Source organism: Chiloscyllium plagiosum, chromosome 38, assembly GCF_004010195.1.
Source record: "Chiloscyllium plagiosum isolate BGI_BamShark_2017 chromosome 38, ASM401019v2, whole genome shotgun sequence".
Taxonomy (NCBI): domain Eukaryota; kingdom Metazoa; phylum Chordata; class Chondrichthyes; order Orectolobiformes; family Hemiscylliidae; genus Chiloscyllium; species Chiloscyllium plagiosum.
This window is the reverse complement of record NC_057747.1, coordinates 24,124,733-24,146,737: the sequence shown is the minus strand read 5'-3', so window position 1 is coordinate 24,146,737 and position 22,005 is coordinate 24,124,733. Positions and strand designations below refer to the sequence as shown.

Sequence of the window (22,005 nt, the reverse complement as noted above, 5' to 3'; positions counted from 1 at the left end):
CCTTCAACATATTGTCTAGCTATCACTATTGTTAACAGCTAACCCGAGAATGCAACTTTAAAAAAAAGGTTTTGTGATTTACACATGAAAGAAATGAAACTATCACTGTATTCTAACAGATGAAAGGCTTAATAGACAATCAATTTTTCAATGTATAATTTCAGTTACATCACACTGTAAATTTTTGCTACAAATTCTGTGTGTTAGGATTGAGCCCTCCACTACCACCTGATGGAGCGTCGCTCCGAAAGCTAGTGCTTCCAAGTAAACCTATTGGACTATAACCTGGTGTTGTGTGATTTTTAACTTTGAAAGAGAAGTTTTTTTGGTGTAAGGTAAAGTCACCAGAGTCTTACCCAACCGTAGGGCTGCTCTCCCATTAGAGAGAGATGACTGGTGGTGTAACCTGAGGGTCACCACACCTCAGGCAAGGGAAGAGGTTATGTAGGAGAGTGCTTCAGGGTAACCTCAGCCAGTGCAGGAATTGACCCCACGCTGTTGGCGACACTCTGTATTACAGAGCAGCTGTCCATCCAGCTGAGCTAACATGTACATGTACTGTCCATTGAGTAAATGTTAACATGTGCAGTCAGGGACAGCCTGTCATCTGTTTCTGTTTCCAATGATTGGTTTTCAGTTTCATTGAGTTATTCTGAAGTTTATTTTCTGATCATTGCATGACTAGGGGGTGGGGTGTAGTCCTGACTGCCCATAAGCAAAGCCAGCCTGCCAACTGGCTGTGCACTTCAGAAGAGGAAATATGTTTCTGTCACAAAGTAAAGTCTGAAAATTAATATGAATGATACCTTCCTTTAAAACATGAGGCCTTGTTGAGAAAGGAAATCAGCTAGTTTTTTTAAACATATTCGTTCAAGAGATATTGGTGTCACTGGTAAGACCAGCATTTTTTACCCATCCCCAACCACTTAACTGGGAAGTGAAATTCTCAACCACATTGCTGTGGGTCTAGAGTCACATGTAGGCCAGACTGGATAAGGATAGCAGATTTCCTTCCCTCTCGGGCATTAGTAAACCAGATGGATTTTTTTTTACAATAATCAGTGATTTTGTCCTAATCTTCATTAGATTAGATTCCCTACAGTGTGGAAACAGGCCCTTCGGCCCAACAAGTCCACACCGACCCTCCAAAAAGTAATTCACCCAGACCCATTTCCCTTTGACTAATGCACCTAACACTATGGGCAATTTAGCATGGCCAATTCACCTAACCCACACATCTTTGGACTGTGGGAGGAAACCGGAGCACCCAGAGGAAACCCACACAGACACGGGGAGAATGTGCAAACTCCACACAGACAGTTACCCGAGGCGGGAATTGAACCCCAGTCCCTGGCGCTGTGAGGCCATCATGCCGCCCTCTTATTACTGAGACTATCTTTTCAATTTCAGGTGTATTAACCAATAACATCAAACAGAGAACAGGATCCTCAGCCCACCATTTCAGTGTTGAGGATGATGTCATTCTATTCCCATCTGCCTGCACATGGCCAGTATCCCTCTATTCCCTGCCTGTCCGTGTGTCTGTCGGAGTGCCTCTTAAACATTGCTATTGTATCTGTTTCTAGCACCTACTCGCGGTACATTCCATGCACCTACCACCCTCTGTACAAAAATATCTTTTAATCTTGCCCCCTCTCATCCTAAACCTATGCCCCCCAGTATTTGACACTTACAGCCTGGGAAAAAGACTCCAACTATCCACCCTATCCAAGCCTCTCATAATTTCACATATTTCTATCAGGTCACCACTCAGGCTCTGATGAAAACAATCCAACTTTGCCCAACCTCTCCTTATAGCTAATATGCTCCAATCCAGGCACCATCCTAGTAAACCTCCTTTGCACCATCTCCAAAGCCTCCGCATCCTTCCTATCATGTGTCAGCCAGAACTACTCAACAGAAATACTCCAAATGTGGTCTAACTAAAGTGTTATACAGCTGCAACATGACTTACCAACATCTGTCCTTGCCCCGACTGATGAAGTCAAGCATGCCATGCACCTTCTTCATCAACCTGTCCACTTGTATTGCCATTTCCTGGAAGCTATTCACTTCTACCCCAAGATCCTGGTGTACTTCAATGCTCCGAAGAATTCTGCCATTTACTGTATACTTATCTCTTGCATTTTTCCCTCACCTTGGATCCCCGACTCTCATAACAAAGAACGCTGTCTCCTCTCTAAGGATTCCAGATTCTTCACTTTCAAAGAGCTAGCTCATGAACTCCCTCAAAAGCCACTCGGCCACAGACTGTTTCAACGACTGGACATGTTCTGGTTACTCACTGTGCTTCCCCCTAAATTCTGGGAACAGTACTCCAGCAGCTACTCATGGCACCATTTCAGCTTCATTGCAAACAGATAATGTCACCAAACTAACATGGCCTCTAGGTTCCTTCAAGCTCCAATCTTGCTCCCTGCATCAAGCATATACTACTTGTAGACTTCCTTCAGCCCCACTCTCAACTGCACTCAACCAGTCATGGTTTGGAGCCTTCTTCGGAGATTCCAAAGTTGCAGGACCTTTCCTGATCTTTAACCCCAACACTCAGCAGAACCTACTGGCTCCCTGCACTACTCAGCATCCTAACTCTTTAGCCACGGTAGCATCCTCTTCCGGAGAAAGTCTCCATCCTAAGTATTGACTGACTAGCAGCCCAAATGTAGCAATCACGCCTCCCCCCCTCCCCGCCACCTTCCTCTGACTCACTTCCTAAAACTGACTGTTCAGTAACACTTCAACTATTCCAAGTGACATAGGGGAGAATGTTCCTGATTACTGGGGAGTCCAGAATTGGGGGTCACAGTGAAGGATATAGGATCAGCCATTTACAACTGAGATGAGGAGGAATTTCTTCACCCAAAGAGACTGTGGAATTCTGTGCCACAGAAAGCAGTTGAGGACAAAATGTTGAATGCATTCAAGGAGTTGGATATCGTTCTTGAGGCTAAAGGGAATAAATGGGAGCAGGGTACTGAGCTGGATGGTCAGCCATGATCATACTGGCTTAGAATAGCATCATGGTCAGCACAGACACGGTGGGCCAAAGGGCCAATTCCTGTGTGGTACTGTTCTATGTTTGAATGATGGAGCCATCACAAAAGGCTGAATGTCGTATTCCCGCTCCTATTTTTATACATTTCTATGCAGTAAAAACCTGCCAACAACTCCCACCGTTGTGCCAAGACAGGATTGACTGTCCATGTGTTCTCTGATTGTTACAGTTCTCCAGTTAACTTCTTACAGCTGTCAGCTCAAAACACACACACAGTAAATAATAGATACAAAATTAACATTCATATCATCGCACATAAGAGAATGAATTTTAAAATATACCAACAGCTGGAGGCAATTGTGGCTAAACCGTTGTTTTTAACAGTGAAGGCTATGGGGAGATTTGACAGAGCTGTTTAAAATCATTTTTTGATTCAGTAAATAGCGAGGAACAGTTTTCAATGGGTGAAGGAAACAGGTTGAAGAACCAAAGGTGACAGGAAGGAACACTTCCTCTTGCAGCAAGTGTTTAGGAATGGGACTGAATTAGCCGATCAGGTGGTGGATACAGATGTGGCATAGTGGCCAGGAGGCCTGACTTCTGTGGAATGACATCTCTCCAGCAGCTGGTTAGGAAAAGTAAGTTAAATTAAAATAAAAGAAGGGATAAATACAGAGGAAATTCAATTATCTGAAGGACACGGGCGGGGAGTATTTTGTTCGGTTAACCAAATGCCATATAACAGAGTTAGCCACGCATCGGGACCTTGTGATCTTGTCCAGAAGATCCAAAGTTCAATTATTTCACTGCTGGATATCGAGGTTCTTCTGTACACGAAACAGAAGTTTAAAATTCATGGGGATAGAAAGAGGAGGGGGGTGCAACTCAATGAATTGCTCTTCAACACAGGCGACTGACTGTGTGGAGTTTGCACATTCGCCCCATGTATGCGTGGGTTTCCTCTGGGTGCTCCAGTTTCCTCCCACAGTCCAAAAATGTGCCGGTTAGATGAATTGGCCATGCTAAATTGCCCACAGTGTTAGGTGAAGGGGTAAATGTAGGGGAATGGGTCTCAGTGGGTTGCGCTTCGGAGGGTCGGTGTGGACTTGTTGGGCCAAAGGGCCTGTTTCCACACTGTAAATAATCTAACCTAGTAAGTAATCTAATCTGACAGTTTGGCAAGGGGCTGGAAGGACTCCTTCTCTGCTGTCCTCGGTTCTGATTCAGTGATTGTAACCTGCCAACACAGTTTTAGGAGAGGGCTTACGGGAGCTGATGGAAGGGTACGTCTTGGTGGGGCCCGCTATCTTTCCTATGTCTGCAGATGGTCCCAGCACAGAGGTGACAAAGAGAAGAGAATCACTGAAGGGTTTTGGAAGACCACACTGAAGTTGCAGGAGGAGAAAACATTGCACAAGCCAACTGAACCTGGCAGCACGGTGGCTGAGTGGTTAGCACTGCTGCTTCACAGCGCTAGGGACCCAGGTTCGATTCCAGCCTCGGGGGACCTTCTTTCTCTGTGGAGTTGGCACATTCTCCCCGTGTCTGCATGGGTTTCTTCCGGGTGCTCCGGTTTCCTCCCACAGTCCAAAGATGTGCAGGTTAGGGTGGATTGGCCATGGGAAATGCAGGGTTACAGAGATGTGGGTGGGATGCTCTCAGTGTGGACTCGATGGGCTGAATGGCCTGCTTGCACATTGTAAGGCTCCTCTGAAATAGGAAAGAGCTACACAAAGACAATCCCACCAAACTGGACAGTGGAAATGAGTTGTTGCCAAAAAGAGTAAAATGGTTGCCCCCATTCCTAAGAGTAGAGACAGGGATAGAAGGGATAGTTAATCCCGAAATAAGATGAGAGAGTAAATATCTTACCTTCTGTATCTGATACTTCAGTACGGTCACGAAAAGTACACTTCTGATTAGCAACGTGAGTTCCATTTCCTGTGTATGTATAAAATATAAAAAAGAGCAGTTCAACAGTTTCTTCACAATTCAGTGTGTGAAGTTGGTGTTGGTACCAGCAGACACATACATGGAGGAAGATCATCTGACTGATGGAGCTCAGTGTTCCTTCTCAAATATTTTGTCTCCTCTCCCTTACCTGGCAAAATATCCAGCTCCTGGTGACACTGTGGATGAGGTGCACCCCTTGATATCAGCCGTGGGTTTTATCCATTTTCCAGTTTAAAGGAAATAAGCACATGCATTTATAAAGTGCCTTAGATGGTCCCAATGCCCCAAAGCAATTTGCAGCTAACCTTCAGCATTTTCTGCAGTAATCCCAGTGATGCAATACAGCCAATTATTGCACAGTGAAATCCTGCAAACAATAATTTGAGAAATGACCAGGTCTGGAAGGTTTGAGTTATAAAGAAAGGCTGGATAGGCTGGGACTTTTCTCACTGGAACGTATGGGGTTGGCAGGTGACATTAGAGAGGTTTATAAACTCATGAGGAGTAATAGATAGAGTCAACGGTCATTGTCTTTTCTCTCGGATGGGGGATTAAAGACTAGGGGTCACATTTTTAAGATCATGGAGAGATTTTTTTAAAAAGTAAGAGGCAAACATTTTACAGGTGGTTTGTGTGTGGAATGAACTTCCTGAGGATGTGGTGGATGTGAGTACAATTACAACATTTAAAATACATTTGGATGGATACATGAATAGGAACAGTTTGAATGGATATGGGCCAGGAGCAGGCAGCTGGGACTAGTTTAGTTTGGGATTATGTTCAGCATGGACTGGTTGGACCGAAGGGTCTGTTTCCGTGCTGTATGACTCTGTGATCAGATCTAGTGAAGCTTGTTGAGAGACAGACATTGGCTGAGATTTGGGGTGGGGGTGCAACTGTTAGATCTGTGTGCTCTGTCCTGTTATCATGTGGTTAAAAGTGGCATTTTGCTGTGCCCTATGTTTCCTGTGCCCTCTCTCCATCATCCACTAGAGCTAAAGGGTCTCAAGTTTTGCTGAAACTTTGTGTTGAAGCAAGGATCAGCCTTGTAGCCATTCTAGCATCGCATTGTCTGCGAGTCAACCTGCATTACATCAGGGAAGACATTACAGGAGCTGTGATGGCCCAGTGGGAGTGGAGGGAGCGCAGCTTTGATGGCTGCTGTGGAGGATATCGTTATATCTTGTTCTTTTGTGTTCAGTCACAAGAAGGCACCAAGTGGGTACCATTGTGCCATCTCAAGTTGGCATGGAAAAGGTGGTGGTTAGCTGCCTTCCTGAATCACTGCAAGACCCTGAATCATGCTGACACAGAAATCCTTTCTGGTGCTGAGATCATTGACAAAAATTAAGGCTACGGTTCCCTCCAGTTAACCAGGCAGTCACATCTGCCCTCACTTATGTCCAGTGTGGAGGCTGGCCATTCGGCATATCGAGTCCACGCCAACCCTTTTAAGAGCTTCCCATCCCTAAAACACTGCATCTCCCATGGCTAACCCACACATCCCTGGACACAACGGGCAATTTAGCTTGGCCAATCCACCCTAACCTGCACACGTTTGGAGTGTGGGAAGAAAGTGGAGCATCTAGAGGGAATGCCCACAGTCACAGGGAGAATGTGCAAACTCCACATAGACAGACATCTGAGAGTATAATCAAACCCGGGTCCCTGGCAGCAATGCTAACCACTGAGTCGTGGTGCCACCAATCCAAGTGAAACATTTCCAACTAGCTGGTTCATGGGTACTATCATGGTGTTTAATTAGTAAAACCTTAATCATGGATAGAATTTTGATTCAATTCAGGGGATCACCTCACCTTGAGAAAGGTGCCATTTTGTGAAATTAAGAGGAATGTCAATCAGCCTCTATCTCAACTCTCTGCACTTGTCAGCATGCCACACACCCAAATCCTTGACCTCAATGTTGGTACTTGCACTAAAACCCCATCTGATGGCTCAGTGTTACACCTTGATTGTCAGTCCTCCTGCGAAATCATTTAGGACATTTCATTCAGTGAAGAAGAGGCTATGTAGTGCAACTTGTTGTTGTTGCCCAACTCTCTTTCAGTTCAAATCACTGAAAGATGCAATGATATATTTTGCAGACAGTTTGCACACTTATGAAACAGAAGACGAAGCAGGCAACCTGTGCACAGCAAGATCCCACATGTCAGCCTTGGGACAAATAACTAGATCATTTTCTTTCAAAGAAAGGTGTGAGACCTTGGAGGTAAAAATATTGGCCTGGAGAAAATTCCCACACTTGGGTCAAAGGTCAGGTTACAGGGATCGAGCCGGCTGTGCACATTCCCGGACAGAATCGTTTTCTACCGAAACCTACCTGGGGTGACCTGGAGCTCCATGGTGCCATACACAGTCAGCTCGATTTTCGGGTGGTGTGTGTTTGGCTGTGATCTGTGCAGTTCATGCACCACACAGCAGTAAACGCCCTCATCATCTGGAACCAGGTTACTGAGGTTGACCCAGAACATGCCCTGGTGATTGGAACTCATGTAGACCCCGTGACCCTTGCTCGGATTGTGGTTCTCCCACGTGACCGTGGTGTTACGGATGTGCATCTTCTCCTTGCACAGAGCGTTCTTGCTGCGGCTGTAGTACCAAAGTTTGGCCAAGAAATCATGCCGGTCCTTTAGGTGTCCAGAAAGGCTGCACTTAAAGGTGACATTCACCCCCTCGGGGCATGTGTAAACCATGTGATTGCTTGACACCTTCAGCACTGTGGCCTGAGCTGCAGAGAGAAAAAGGCATGCATCAAATTCAGACAATTTAATGGCATTCGCAATGCTGACTCCCACCCCAAGTCAACATCTTGGGGGTTACAACCAGATGAACTGGACTCACCATATATATACTGGGGCTACAACAGCAGGTCAGAGGTTAGCAATCCTGTAGCGAGTAACTCACCTCCTGACTCCCCAAAGCCTGTCCACCATCTGCAAGGCACAAGTCAGGAGTGTACTGGAACACTCCCCACTTGCCTGGGTGGGGGCAGCTCCAACAACACCCAACAAGCTTGACACTATCCAGGATAAAGCAAGCCCCACTCAATTGGCACCACATCCACAAGCATCCACTCCCTCCACCACGGACACTCAGTAGCAGCAGTGCGTACAATCTACAAGACACACTGCAGAAGTTCACCAAACCTCCATACACAGCACTTTTCAAACCCATAACCGCTTCCATCTAGAAGGACAAGGGCAGCAGACCCACCCACCACCTGCAAGTTCCCCTTCAAGCCACTCACCATAAATTCAATTCAACTCGAATATATTACCATTCCCTCACTGTCGCTGGGTCAGAATCTGGAATTCCCTCCCTAAAAGCATTGTGAGTCAACCTACAGCACACGGAATGCAGCAGTACAAGGAGATAGCTTACCATCACCTTCTAGAGGGCATGTAGCGACCAGCAATAAATGCTGACCCAGCCAGCAATGCCCAAATTTCCTGACAGAATTAGAGGTGCAGCCTGTTTCATTGGGAGTTGTTGTGGTGTGTTTGGGCTCCAGCATATTTTTTTTTTCGGCAACTTTCATCTTGATTCAATTTGTGTCGAAATGTTAATCTCAGATGTGCTTACCAGGAGTAGGGATGGAAAGACTTGCATTGATACAGCACCTTTCACAACCTCTGGACAGCCCAAAGCACTTGTTAGCCAATTAAGTACTTTATAAACATGGTCACCAATCTAATGAAGGGAACTCAGGCTTCAATTTGTACATAGCAAGCTCCCACAAACTGCACGGCTGTAATGACATTTGTTTTAGTCACGCGGATGAGAGATAATTACTGGCCAGGAGATTGGCGATAGCTCCACTCCTGTGCTCGAAGCAGGCTGGGGGAGCTATATATCCTTCTAAAGGCAGAAGACCAGGCCCTGGTTTGATTTGACTTAACTGAAAGATGGCACCTCTGACAGTGTGGTACAGCCCTCAGCGCTGAGTGGGAAGTGTCAGCTGAGGTTATTGTCCCCAGGTCTCCAGGGACTGGCTATTGAACCCATGACACACTGAGTCAGAGGTCAGAGGCAAAGGTGATGAGAGACCAGCGCACGCTGCGTCACTCCAAATGTTCATTTGCCATCTTAGAGTGACGCCTATGACCGCAGCCTCCAACCAATCTTTGATCACCACATCCTCACAGCACCCTCCAGGGTTGGGTGGCATGGTGGGTCAGTGGTTAGCACTGCTGCCTCATGGCAGCAGGGATCTAGGTTCGATTCCAGCCTCAGGTGACTGTCTGTGTGGAATTTGCACATTCTCTCTGTGTCTGCGTGGGTTTCCCACAGTCCAAAGAAACACAGGTTGGGTGGATTGGCCATGCTAACTTGCCAGTGATGTGTAGGCTGGGTGGGTTAGCCATGGGAAATGCAGGGTTACAGATATAGGGTAGGGTGGGTCTGGTTGGAATGGTCTTTGGAGGGCTGATGCAGATTCAATGGATTGAATAGCTTCTATCTGTAGAGTTATGATGCTATAAGCAGGTAGGTCTTACAGAATTCTCAGTGAAGTGAGGCTGCCATGTGAAGAGAGAATCAGACTTTAACCTCGAGTCCCATCTCCAAATGTCCTCCCATCTGCAATACCTCACAAATGGGGCTTTGCCTGGTTTTGTTTGAAATATAGAATGTTGATCAGTACACCACCCTTTCCAAATTTCAGCATGTGCCAAAAGCGTTACAGCAAATTCCATTCTTTGCGATTCAAAGTTTGGGAGAAGATTTGTAGCTCGGGTGCTGCCTTGTGTACAAAATCCCATGCAAGGACTGCACAAAACACTAGCGGCAGGGACAGGCCACTATAAATGCCGGAGGAAACACCACAGAAGCGCTTCACAGGAGGCTCCCAAGCACTGAGGATGTCACCTGGACAGGGGACAAAACGTTTGCAACACAAATTCCCAGCTTGGCGAACAGAACCACAACATTCTTTGCCATTGCTGGAAGAAGGGTAACCTGACAGCCACACAGTAAGATCCCACGACACAGGCTGAGAGGCAGGTACTGCACTTGATCCTGGAGATAACTCACCTGCTCTTTCTCAGAGTACACTGACAGGAGAGGTCTAGCAATGAGACTCAGCTGACTCGTCCATGTTTTCATCTTCAAAACATCAGACATGCTTTATCAGCCTCTTCCTGGGAAGAGTGACACATTGAGTTTCTTGAGTCCAGATGAGAGTAAAAAAAGTCCTTTTGTAGAAAATCCTCCAAGTTGGCATTCACTTGTCTTTGCTTAAACCATAAGATATAGAAGCAGATCAGGCCATTCAGCCCATCACTCGATCACAGCTGATATGTTTCTCAAGCCCATTCACCTGCCCCTTGCTAATCAAGAACCTATCTACCTCTGTCTTAAATACACTCAGTGATTTGGCTTCCACAGCCCTCTGTGGCAATGACTTCCACAGAGTCACCACCCTCTGGCGAAAAAATCCCCTCCTCGTCTCAGTTCTAAAGGGTCGTCCCTTCGCTCTGAGGCTGTGCTTCAGTCCTACTCTCTCCTACTGTTGGAAACATCTTCTCCACATTCACTCAATTCAGGCTGTCTTAAATACACTCAGTGACTTGGCTTCCACAGCCCTCTGTGGCAATGACTTCCACAGAGTCACCACCCTCTGGCGAAAAAAACCCCTCCTCGTCTCAGTTCTAAAGGGTCGTCCCTTCGCTCTGAGGCTGTGCTTCAGTCCTACTCTCTCCTACTGTTGGAAACATCTTCTCCACATTCACTCAATTCAGGCCTCTCTCTTTCAATGAAATCCCCTCAGCATCCTTCTCAACTCCATCGAGTACAGACCCAGAATCCTCACCTGTTCCTCATATGACAAGCCCTCCATCCCCAGGATCACTCTTGTAAACCTCCTCTGGACCTCCTTCAAAGCCAGCACATCATGCCATAGACACAGAGCCCAAAACTGCTCAATATGCCAAATGCAGTCTGACCAGAGCCTTATACAATCTCAGCAGTACATCCCTGCTCTTGTATTCTAGCCTTCTCAAAATGAATGCTAACATTATAGTTGCCTTCCTAACTGCCAACTGAACCTGCATGTTAACCTGAACCAAATCCGGAACTAGGAGTCCCAAGACCCTTTGTGCTTCATATTTCTGAAGATTTTCCCCATATAGTAAATTCTATATTATTCCAGTCAAAGTGCTTAGTTCTGTTGCCCATTTAACGAGTCATTTGGTTTTGCTGAATTCACCTTGTTATTTCATTGGGACACAATAGAAGAGGAGAAGTTCAAACATTCCAGTCTCTCTGTGAACTACCGATTACCTCATAGTCATACAGCATGGAAACAGACCCTTCAGTCCAGCTTGTCCGTGCAAACCCGACATCCCAATCTGACCTAATCCCATTTGCTAGGATTTGGTCCAAATCCCTCTAATCTCTTGTTATTCATGTGCCCATCCAGATGTAATGTTGTAATTGTACCATCTTCCACAACTTCCTCTGGCAGATTGTCCCATACATGCACCACCCTCTGCGTGAAAAAGAGTTGTCCCTTAGGTGCCTTTTATATCTTTCCCCTCACACTTTGAATCTATGCCCACTAGTTTTCCCACACTAGGGAAAAGACAACTACGATTAACTCTATCGATACCTCCCATGATTTTATAAATGTCTAAAAGGTCGCCTCTCGGCCTCCTATGCTCCAGTGAAACTCTCCCACACTAGGGAAAATATCTTGGCTATTCACTCTATTCATGCCCTTCATAATTTTATAAACCTCTATAAGGTCACCCTTCAGCTTCTGATGCTCCAGGGAAAACAGCCCCAGCCTGTTCAGCCTCTCCCTATAGCTCAAACCCTTCAGTCCCACCTGTAAATCTTTTCTGCACTCTTTCAAGTTTGACCACATCTTCCCTATAGAAGGGCAACTGGAGTTGTACACAGTATTCTAAAAGTGATCTAAACCAACACCCTGTATGGCTACAACATGACATCCCAACATTGGGTAGTGCTGTAGGACAGAGGGATTTAAAGGTTTGGGTATATAATTCTTTGAAGTTCATGCCATTTATAGACAGGGTGGTTAAGAAGTTTAGCAAGCTTGCCTTCATTGCTGAATCCTTAGAGTATAGGAGTTGGGAAGTCATGCTGAGGTTGTACAGGACATTGGTGAGGCCTCTTCTGGAATACTGTGTCCAGTTCTAGTTGCCCTGTTATAGGACGGATGTTATTAAACTGGAGAGGGTTCAGTAGAGATTTATCAGGATGTTGCCGGGTGTGGAAGGTTTGAGTTATAAAGAAAGGCTGGGACTTGTTTCACTGGAGCATAGGAGGTTGAGAGGCTACCTTATAGACATTTATAAAATCATGGGAGGTATCGATAGGGTTAATCGTAGTTGTCTTTTCCCTAGGATGGGATTTCAGGACTAGAGTGTACATTTTGAAGATGAGAGAAGAGAGATTTAAAAAGGACACAAGGGGCAAATTTTTTTTACACAGAGGGTCGTGGAATAAATTTCCTGAGGATGTGGTGGACGTGGGCGCAATTGCGACATTTAAAAGATATTTAGATAAGTTCATGAATAGCAAGGGTTTGGAGGGATATGGACCAGGAGCAGGCAGGTGGGCCTAGTTTAGTTTGGGATTATGGTCAGCATGGATTGGTTGAACTGAATGGTTTGTTTCCATATACTAGAACTCTATGTAACCTGTTCAAGTTCATGTGAAATACACTATTACTGCAATTCAGGCTATATAGCAGCAGACAGGCAGTCAGACCGTTATCTTAAGCGTCTGACTTGCCATGCAAAACAGGTCTGAAACAGCTGAGGCAGAAGCAGAGAGTATTTAATAAGGGTCCTATACTTCCAGCATCGAGTGCAGTTAGCAGTGGGAGCCAGGAAAGGAGCTGAGGGGAAAGAGCTTGTCGTAAATAGAGTGAAGAAACAGTGTGACATCACAGGAAAACCCAAAAGTTCAACAGTCTGCTGAGAAACTGCTGATTTGAAATCCTATTTTAAATTGTTTCAGATTAAAGGTAAATAGGAGATTAAAAATACTAAAGACCAGTGGGAATTTTTTTTAAATATTAAAAACGACACAGTGGTTAGCTCTGCGCCTCAGCATCAGGAACCTGGGTTCAATCCTACCTTCGGGCAACTGTCTGTGTGGAGTTTGCACATTCTCCCCGTGTCTGTGTTGGTTTCCTCTGGGTGTTCCGGTTTCCTCCCACAGTCCAAAGATGTGTGGGTTAGGCAGATTGGCCGTGCTAAATTGCCCATAGCGTCCAGGAACAGGCAGTTTAGGTGAATTAGCTGTGGGAAATGCAGAGTTACAGGGATAGGATAGGGGGTGGGTCTGGATGGGATGCTCTTCAGAGGATTAGTGCAGACTAGATGGGCCAAATAGCCTCTTGCTACACTGTAGAGATTCTCCAGTTCCATGACTAGTTAAATAGAGATGCAGGGCCAGGCAACGTGTTGTACTTGCACAGTGTGGACCCTGTTGTGGTTCACAGTGATGACTTCTGTAGCAAGTGTTGGCTGCTTGAGGAACTCTGGCTCAGACTAGTGAGCTGGAGTCTGTGCTTCCAACACTGCAACACATCAGGGAAGGGTAGACAGTTTCATTTTACACACACCCCTTGGATTAACTATGCTGAACTCAGCCAGTGGTCACGGAGTGGAGTGATTCAGGAAGTAATACAGGAGGAGCATCTCCTTGTACAATCAGTTCAGGGTTCTTACTGGACTAGAGCAGGCAGGGTAGGGAGGATGGGCAAACTGACCATTTCATCATGATGTAGGGAGCCATTTGAGTGGGGGAAAGTGGGGGTGGGGGTGGGGGGAGAGAAACTTGGGGTGGGAGGAAAAAGATTCAGCTGTTGTGTTTCACATTGGTACCAAAGATATAGGGAGGATGAAGAAAGAGGTTCTGCTTAGGAAGTATGAGCCGCGAGAGGCTAAATTAAATGGTCAAACAGATGATGGTCTATTTATAACCAGGGCATTGTGCTGCATGAAGTGTATGTGATGTTCAGCCAAGAAACTGTTTGGTATAAATTTCAATTGATTTCAAAAGACCATGACCTGCATTTATTAGCTGTTGGAGGGGGTGGGGGTGGGTGGGAGAGTCATCTGTAGGTTGGCAGATGCTCGTAAATTCTTGGCTTGTGATCAGGAGAAGGAAATGGCTGCTTTCTTCTTTTGCTTGTTAATACATTTAGCACATTGACTTGGCACTGGTCCGCTGAACATTGTATCCCCATCCCTCACAAATCTGATGGATTCCAAGATTTATTGTTATTTCCACAGAGAGTTCCTGAAGACTGGTTCATGGTGCTAATCATTTCATGTGGCTCTTTGTTATCTCAGGATAAAATCGGGGTTAGAAAGAAGCTTTTTGGTGCAGTTAATTATTCGGACCACAGATCAGCAAGCGAATATAAAGTTGGAGTGCATGTAGTAATGATAGAGCACTGGAATAGGCCATTCCCCTCCATGGTCCAGTTAACCCCACTATCCTGTACTTTCTTTGTAGCCCTGTGCAAGCATTTTTTTCTTCAAATGTTTTCATAGTATCCCTATAAGGTGGAAGCAGGCTATTCAGCCCATCAAGTCCACACCAACCCTCCAGTGGGTATCCCACCCTATCCCTGGAACCCTGCATTTCCCATGGCCAACCGGCCTAGCCTGCACATACTCTTGGGCAATTTAGCATGACCAACCGGCCTAACCTACACATTTTGGACTGTGGGAGGAAACTGGGGCACCTGGAGGAAACATACACAGAGAGAATGTGCAAACTCCGCATTAACAGTTGCCCGAGGGTGGAATTGAATCTAGGTCCCTGAAACCGTGAGGCAACAGTGCTAACCACTGAGCCACCATGTTGTCCACTTCTCTTTTGCAATTTAATATTGAGCCTGGTTCCTCCACCTTTTCAATCAGCACATTGAAGATCACAACTCACTGTGTAAAATTTAAAAATAACAACAGACATGATAAAATGTATAGCATAGGAAAAGGCCATTCGGCCCAACTGGTCAGTGCTGTCTCTGGTTCTTTTGTCAGTCTTGGATCTATGATAAGATCTAAAAATGTGGGAGCAGAATCAGGCCATTCAGCCCATCGAGTCTGCATTGAGATCTGTCAAGCCTCAACTCCACTTCCCGGTCTTTTTACAACAACCCTGATCCCATTATTGATTAAACATGTACCTCAGCCTTGAACATAGTTAAAAACACAACCTCCATAGCCTTCTATGGTAGAAGCATTTCTACGTCATTACCCTGAGAGAAAGAATTGCTCTTCATCTCTGCTGGAAATGGGTTACTCCTTGACTCAGTGATTATCCCGTCTCCTTTTCCTAGACTCTTCCACAAGGAGAAAATCACCTTTCCCTATCTACCTTGTCAAGTCCCCTCAGAATTTTAAATAAAACCCAAAAGAATTGTGGATGCTATAAATCAGAAACAAAAACAGAAATTGCTCAGCATTATTAGGTTGTTGAATCATTCTGATGAAGGGTCACTTGAGCCAAAACGTTAACTCTGATTTCCCTCCACAAATGCTGCCAGACCTGCTCAGTTTTTCCAACAATTTCTGTTTTTGTCCCTAAGAATCCTATATGTTTCAATAAGGTCACCTCATATTCTTCTAATTCACAATCTCTCTTATCAGAAAATCCCTCCATGTCCAAAATCAACCTCCTGTACCTCCTCTGGACTATCTCCAGTGCTGGTACATGTATATATCTTCCCTTAGATAAGGGGCTCAAGACTGTTCGCATTTAACAAGTACTTGGATGAACACTCAAAGTGTCATTAACATTCCAGGCTGTGGGCCTGGCAGTGGGAAAGTGGGATTGTTTTAGTTCGCAGTGTGTTTTTGGCATCACAGACTTGATGGGCCGAAAGGACCGCACCTGTGCTGTTTCGAATATTTGATTGACATTATTGTCGGTGGGTTCACATTGTTCCAATTACTATTCTGACTAGTGCCCTATTATGTATTTAAAGAAGCTCAGTCTCGATATTACTTGCAAGTTTACCCTCAACATTTATTTTCTCCCTCTTTTGTTGTGTTTTAAAACTTACCCAATCCTCTGGTTTACCGCTAACCTTTGCCACATTTTTGTTTTCTTTCAATTTGATACTATCTTTAACTTTCCTGGTTAACCATGATTGGCTTCTGCACTTCCTAGCATCCTTCTTCCTCTCTGGGATATATCGTAGGTATGAGACTTTAACCAATTTCTTAAACATGATCGCCCTGTTATAGGGAGGATATTATTAAGCTGGTGAGGGTTCCGAAAAGATTTATCAGGATGTGGCAGGGACTGGGGGGGGGTTGAGTTATAAGGAGAGGCTGGATAGACTGGGACTCTTTTCCTTGAAGCGCAGTAGGTTGAGGTTTATAAGATCGTGAGGGGCATGGATAGGGTGAATGGCAGCTGTCTTTTCCCTGGGGTGGGGGACTTCAAGACTGGGGACATACTTTTAACATGAGAAGAGAAAGATTTTAAAAAGACATCAGGGTAACTTTATTACAGAAAGGTTTGGATGGATATGGGCCAAGCACAGGCAAGTGGGGCTGGTTTAGTTTGGGATTATGGTCAGCATGGACTGATTGGACCAAAGGCTCTGTTCCTGTACTGTGTGACTCTATCTGATTAGATTAGATTAGATTAGATTCCATACAGTGTGGAAACAGGCCCTTCGGCCCAACAAGTCCACACTGACCCTCTGAAGAGCAACCCACCCATTTCCCTACATTTACCCATGACTGATTCACCTAACACTATGGACAATTTAGCATGGACAATTCACCTGACCTGCACATTAGATTAGATTAGATTAGATGACTTACTTACAGTGTGGAAACAGGCCCTTTGGCCCAACAAGTCCACACTGACCCTCCGAAGAGCAACCCACCCAGACCCATTCCCCTATATTTAACCCCTCACCTAACACTACGGGCAATTTAGCGTGGCCAATTCACCTAATCTGCACATCTTTGGTCTATGGGAGGAAACCGGAGCACCCGGAGGAATCCCACGCAGACACGGGGAGAACGTGCAAACTCCACACAGACAGTTGTCCAAGCCGGGAATCGAACCTGGGTCCCTGGAGCTGTGAGGCAGCAGTGCTAACCACTAAGCCACTGTGCCGCCCCCATGTTGTTCCTCAACCATTTCTGCTGTGAAACCCCTCTCCCAGCCCGCTCCAGTGAGATCTGCCCTCGTTCCTTTGTGACCTCTGGTGAATGACCTTGCTAACCCCAGCAATAATTACCACTGTTTGGAGTTGGCTCATATCAAGTAAATACAGGTGTCCTGATGATGGTACAGTATTTCCACATTTCATTCCCTCATCAACTACGTAGTGTTGATGGAGGGGTGTGAGGTCTGTACCACTCCCCCATCTATCTGATTCATCATTGGCAAACAGCTTGCTCCCATAACCGGTTTCAAAATATATCCCCACCTTCCTTTCATTGGCCCTAGAAGTGGGAACTTACTCATTCCTGGGTTGTGGGTGTCGCTGGTTGCACCAGCATTTCTTTCACATCCCTAATTGGCCCTAGACCTGAATGGCTTGCTAGGACCACCCAAGAGGTCAGTTAAGAGTCAACCACATTGCTGTGGGTCGGGGGTCACATGTGGAGACTGCATGCGGGTGGTAGACTTCTTTCTTTAAAGTACATTAAGGAACGAGACATTTTCTTACAACAATAGTGACACTTCCAGCTCTTCTCTTGTGTGTGGAGTCTTTTAATAGCGAGGGGTCAGCTGCCTTGCACCTAGCGCACAGTGCTGGCTGAGCTGTCCCGCTCTTACCCACCTGCTGTAGGATTTGCAGATTGGCCACATCCAATGCACCTTCCTTGGCCCAGGATGGAATCTTTGCACCGGAGAGCAGAGGCCCTGAGCTACGTGCTTCCTGATTTTCTTTTCAGCTGTGTGGAACTCCAAGCTCAGTGTGCAGCAGCAAGTTCCACGTATGAAACTCAGTGCATCGGCACACAAGACCAGTTTAGAGGTGAGCTCAGCTCTGAGGCAGGAAGGAGCTTTGGAGCTGGAATGGTGGTGGACCAGAAGCCCTCTGACTTCCAGCTGCGCCTGAATTGTGTTCTGGGCAGGACGGTGGCCCCAGGGACCCAGGTTCAATTCCACCCTCGGGCGACTGTCTGTGTGGAGTTTGCACATTCTCCCCGTGTCTGCGTGGGTTTCCTCCGGGTGCTCCGGTTTCCTCCCAAAGTCTGAAGATGTGCAGGTCAGGTGGATTGGCCATGGGAAATGCAGGGCTCCAGGGAGAGAGTGAGTCTGGTTGGGATGCTGTTTGGAGGGTTGCTGTTGACTCGATGGGCTGAATGACCTGCTTTCACACTGTCAGGATTCTGTGATTCTACCCTAATGTCAGTTAAGACCCAAAAAATATCAATTTGCAGCCACTTAAGCATCTGTTCCCCAACTGAGGTACAAACACCTCAGGCTCAGGCAGGGTTCTTGATGTATTGTCCCTGCCTTTGGGCCATGGGGTTTGAGTTAAATATGCACCTATGCCAGAGGTATATGGTAACCTGAATGGATCAATTATGAGGTTTCCCTTCCTTTACCTCCAGGCTGTCTGTATTCTTGAGCTCGCTCATTAATCTTCAGCAGCTAGTCCACAAATGACAATTAATTTTTAAGATTCCCACGGACACTGCATCAGATCCACAACTAAACAGAACAGTGAAAGGAACCTGTTTGTCCTCCTACTCAGTAAATGCTCAATGTGCCCTGCCAGTCTCACACTTGGGAGTTAACGGGAGAAGTAAAGTAAACAAAGAATGGTGTAGTATGTAACTTAATCCCAGAGTCACAGTTTCTGCAAGCTGTTTATCTCGGCTTGTGAAGTAAAGGGCTGGTCTGAATTGCCTCATCCAATATATTTCTGCTGCCAATATTTGATTAAATTCACATTTTCAGACCTTGCTGCAAGACGCCAGACTTGGGGGAGAGAGAGACAGAGAGAGAGAGAGAGACAGTGTGTAATGCAGTATTGCACAACAGTGCAATTGATTAGATTAGATTCCCGAAAGTGTGGAAACAGGCCATTCGGCCCAACAAGTCCACACCGACCCTCTGAAGAGTAACCCACCCAGACCCATTCCCCTACATTTACCCTTAACTAATAACCTACACTATGGGCAATTCAGTACAGCCAACCCACCCTAACCTGCACATCATTTGGCTATGGGAGGAAACTGGAGCACCCGAACAAAACCCACACAGACACGGGGAGAATATGCAAACTCTACACAGACAGTGGCCCGAGGCAGGAATCGAACCCGGGCCCCTGGCGCTGTGAGACAGCAGTGCTAACCACTGAGCCACCATGCCGGCGTAATTGTTAGGGCAGTTTGGAGCAGATGCTGGCATCTACACCATTCAAGTCTGGAATGCAAAGCCTCGGTTAATTGAGGAATTCAAGAGGGGAATTGGATGGTTATTTGGATAGAAATGGGGAGCAGGGATATGGGGAAAAGACAGGAGACCGCCATTAGGTAATGGGAGTGTTGCAGGAATGATGGGCTGAATGGCCACTTTTTGCTCCATAACAGTTCTGTGATTCTGCACAGCTGACAATGTCACTGGGGGAATAATCCAGAGGCCTGTGCTCTCAGTCATGGGTTCCGATCCCACTGCAGCAGCTTGTGAGCTTCCATCGATGAATAGAAATCTGGAATTTAAAGCTAGTTTCAGTCACGGAAACGGTCACTGATGGTAGAAAGCCCAGCTGGTTTGCTAATCTCCTTGAAGGAAATCTGCCAACCTCACCCTATCTGGTCGACATGTGAATCTTAACTGCCCTGCAAAATGGTCTCTCGAACCACTCAGTTCAAGGGCGATTAGGGGCAGGCATCAAATGCTGGCCTTTCCAGCAATGCCCACCTCCAACAGATGAATGTTTGAAAAATTATTCTCCCCAGGAGAGTGGTCACAGTGAAGTCCCCACGGCGGTATTCTCCCAAGTGTGGCATTCCTTCTTTGATCATCGCCACTGACAAGGTGTCCATCGGTGTGATCGTGCTTCATTTGTCCAAACAAAATTGCAGCCACTGGACTTGGGGCTTTCCTGGAATGTGAAGTGCATGGGAAATTCCTGAGGACACAGAGAAATGTGATCTAACCTGAAGATCTTTTCATTCACTCTGTGACAGCATGGTCCCTGAGAAACAGTCATCTCAATTCACAATGCTTTAACTTGAGTAAAGTTCCACATCACCCTCACAAAGCTGCGCCTCCAATTCAGTCCTCCCGAGTGGCATTGCTGGCATCTCTTATGAATTGGTCCCTTTGATTTTTTTTTTCCCAACTTCTAACATAGTATGAACAAATCCCTGAAAACAGCAGAGAGAGGAGTGAAGAGACCACTGGTCCACATCAATTGATCTGTGCGCCTCACCATTCAACATGATCATGGATGATCCTCTCTCTCAGTGCCATTCAATCTGCTCCCCCCCACCCCATCCCCTGCCTCTTGATACCTTCAGCTTCTAGAAATCGATCTACCTCTTTCTCAAATATGTTCAGTCACTTCTCTTCCGCAAACGTCTGTGGTAGAGAATGTCATAGGTTCACTCTGAGTGAAGAACTTTCTCCTCATCCCAGTCTGAAAAAGCTGGCCTTGTACCTCGAGACTGTGATCATTTGTTCTGTTGCCCCTGCCCCCCTACCCCCGGCCTGGGAAAAGATCATCCCTCCCTCCAGTCTGTCCAGCCCTGTCAGACCATTTCAATGAGTTTCCCCTCTTCTTCTAAATTCAAGTGAATACACACTCAGATAACCTGATCTCTCCTCATAGACCAAATGTACCATGCCAGGAATCACTTACAAATCCTCAACAATGAGTATATCCTGTCTTAGGTACAGACACCAAAATCACACACAGTACTCCAGAGTGGTTTCAGCAAGTCCCTATACAACTATAATAAAGTATCTTGCTCCTGTACTCAGTCCCTCTTGCAATGGAGGCCAACATGCCTTTTGTCTTCCCAACAGTTTACTTCACCTGCGTGCTTGTTTTCAATACAAAGATACCCACACCTCTTTGTACATCAATGTTTCCCAATCTATCACCATTTAAACAATACTCAGCCATTCTATTTATCCTACCAAAATGGACAACTTCTCACCTATCCACATTACACTGCATCTGCCAAGGACTTGACCACTCACTCAACCTAATTAAATTTCTCTGAAGCCTATTCACATCCTCGTCATCCCTCACAATCCCACCATCGTTTTTTGTCATGAACAAACTTGTAAATATTGCATTTGATTTTTTCAACCAAATAGTTGATGAAAGTTGTGTATAGTTGGGACCGAAGGATTGAGGGGCTGAGTTGCCTACTCCCGCTCCGAGTTCTTATGTTCTATTTGTTGCATTTGTTAGCCATTGCTGAAATAGCCTCATGCATTCTGAAAATGACCCATTTCTTTCTACTTTCGGTTTCCTACCTAGAAAGAATTCTCCGTGTCATGCTTTGATTTTGCGTACCAATTTCTTACGTGAAACTTGATGCAAATTTTTCTGAAAATCCAAATACACCACATCCACTGGTTCTCCCTTATCTAATCTACTAGTTACATCCTCAAAACACTCCAGTAGGTTTTTCAAACATGATTTTCCTTTCATAAATCCACACTTTGTGTAATCCTTTTGGTATTTTATACATGTCCTGTTATCACATCCTTTATAATTGAGGTCACCATAAAGGATTCTCCTTCTTAATCTCTCCCCTCACCACCAATGAGAGAGCAGCCCTATGGTCCTCTGGGACTATGTGACTTTACCTTACCTATAAATTTACTCCAGCATCTTTTCTGCTCCTGATGTTCAGCTACCTGGTCGGTAATTTCTGGTTTTCTCTCTTCAACATTCACCACACTCTAAATAACCAGGACTGATCCAGAATTTTGGAAGATGATAACTAATATATCCACCATTTCTGTGACCTTTAAAACCCTGGGATATAGATTATCAGAGTCAAGAGTGTGATGCTGGAAAA

The 22,005-nt window shown here is 45.7% G+C and overlaps 2 protein-coding genes across 2 annotated transcripts in view; one reads left to right on the top strand and one right to left on the bottom strand.

The window, feature by feature from the left end:
- cdh23 (cadherin-related 23) overlaps positions 1-22,005 on the top strand; it is a 799,974-nt gene that overhangs the window by 644,432 nt on the left and 133,537 nt on the right. The gene's annotated exons all lie outside the window — the stretch shown is intronic.
- vsir (V-set immunoregulatory receptor) overlaps positions 1-22,005 on the bottom strand; it is a 59,418-nt gene that overhangs the window by 14,010 nt on the left and 23,403 nt on the right. The window contains exons 2-3 of the mRNA XM_043679156.1: positions 7,311-7,718; positions 4,889-4,957 (exon numbers count right to left, since the gene is read on the bottom strand). Of these exons, the coding sequence (XP_043535091.1) occupies positions 4,889-4,957; positions 7,311-7,718 (477 nt within the window). The remainder of the gene's footprint in view (positions 1-4,888; positions 4,958-7,310; positions 7,719-22,005) is intronic.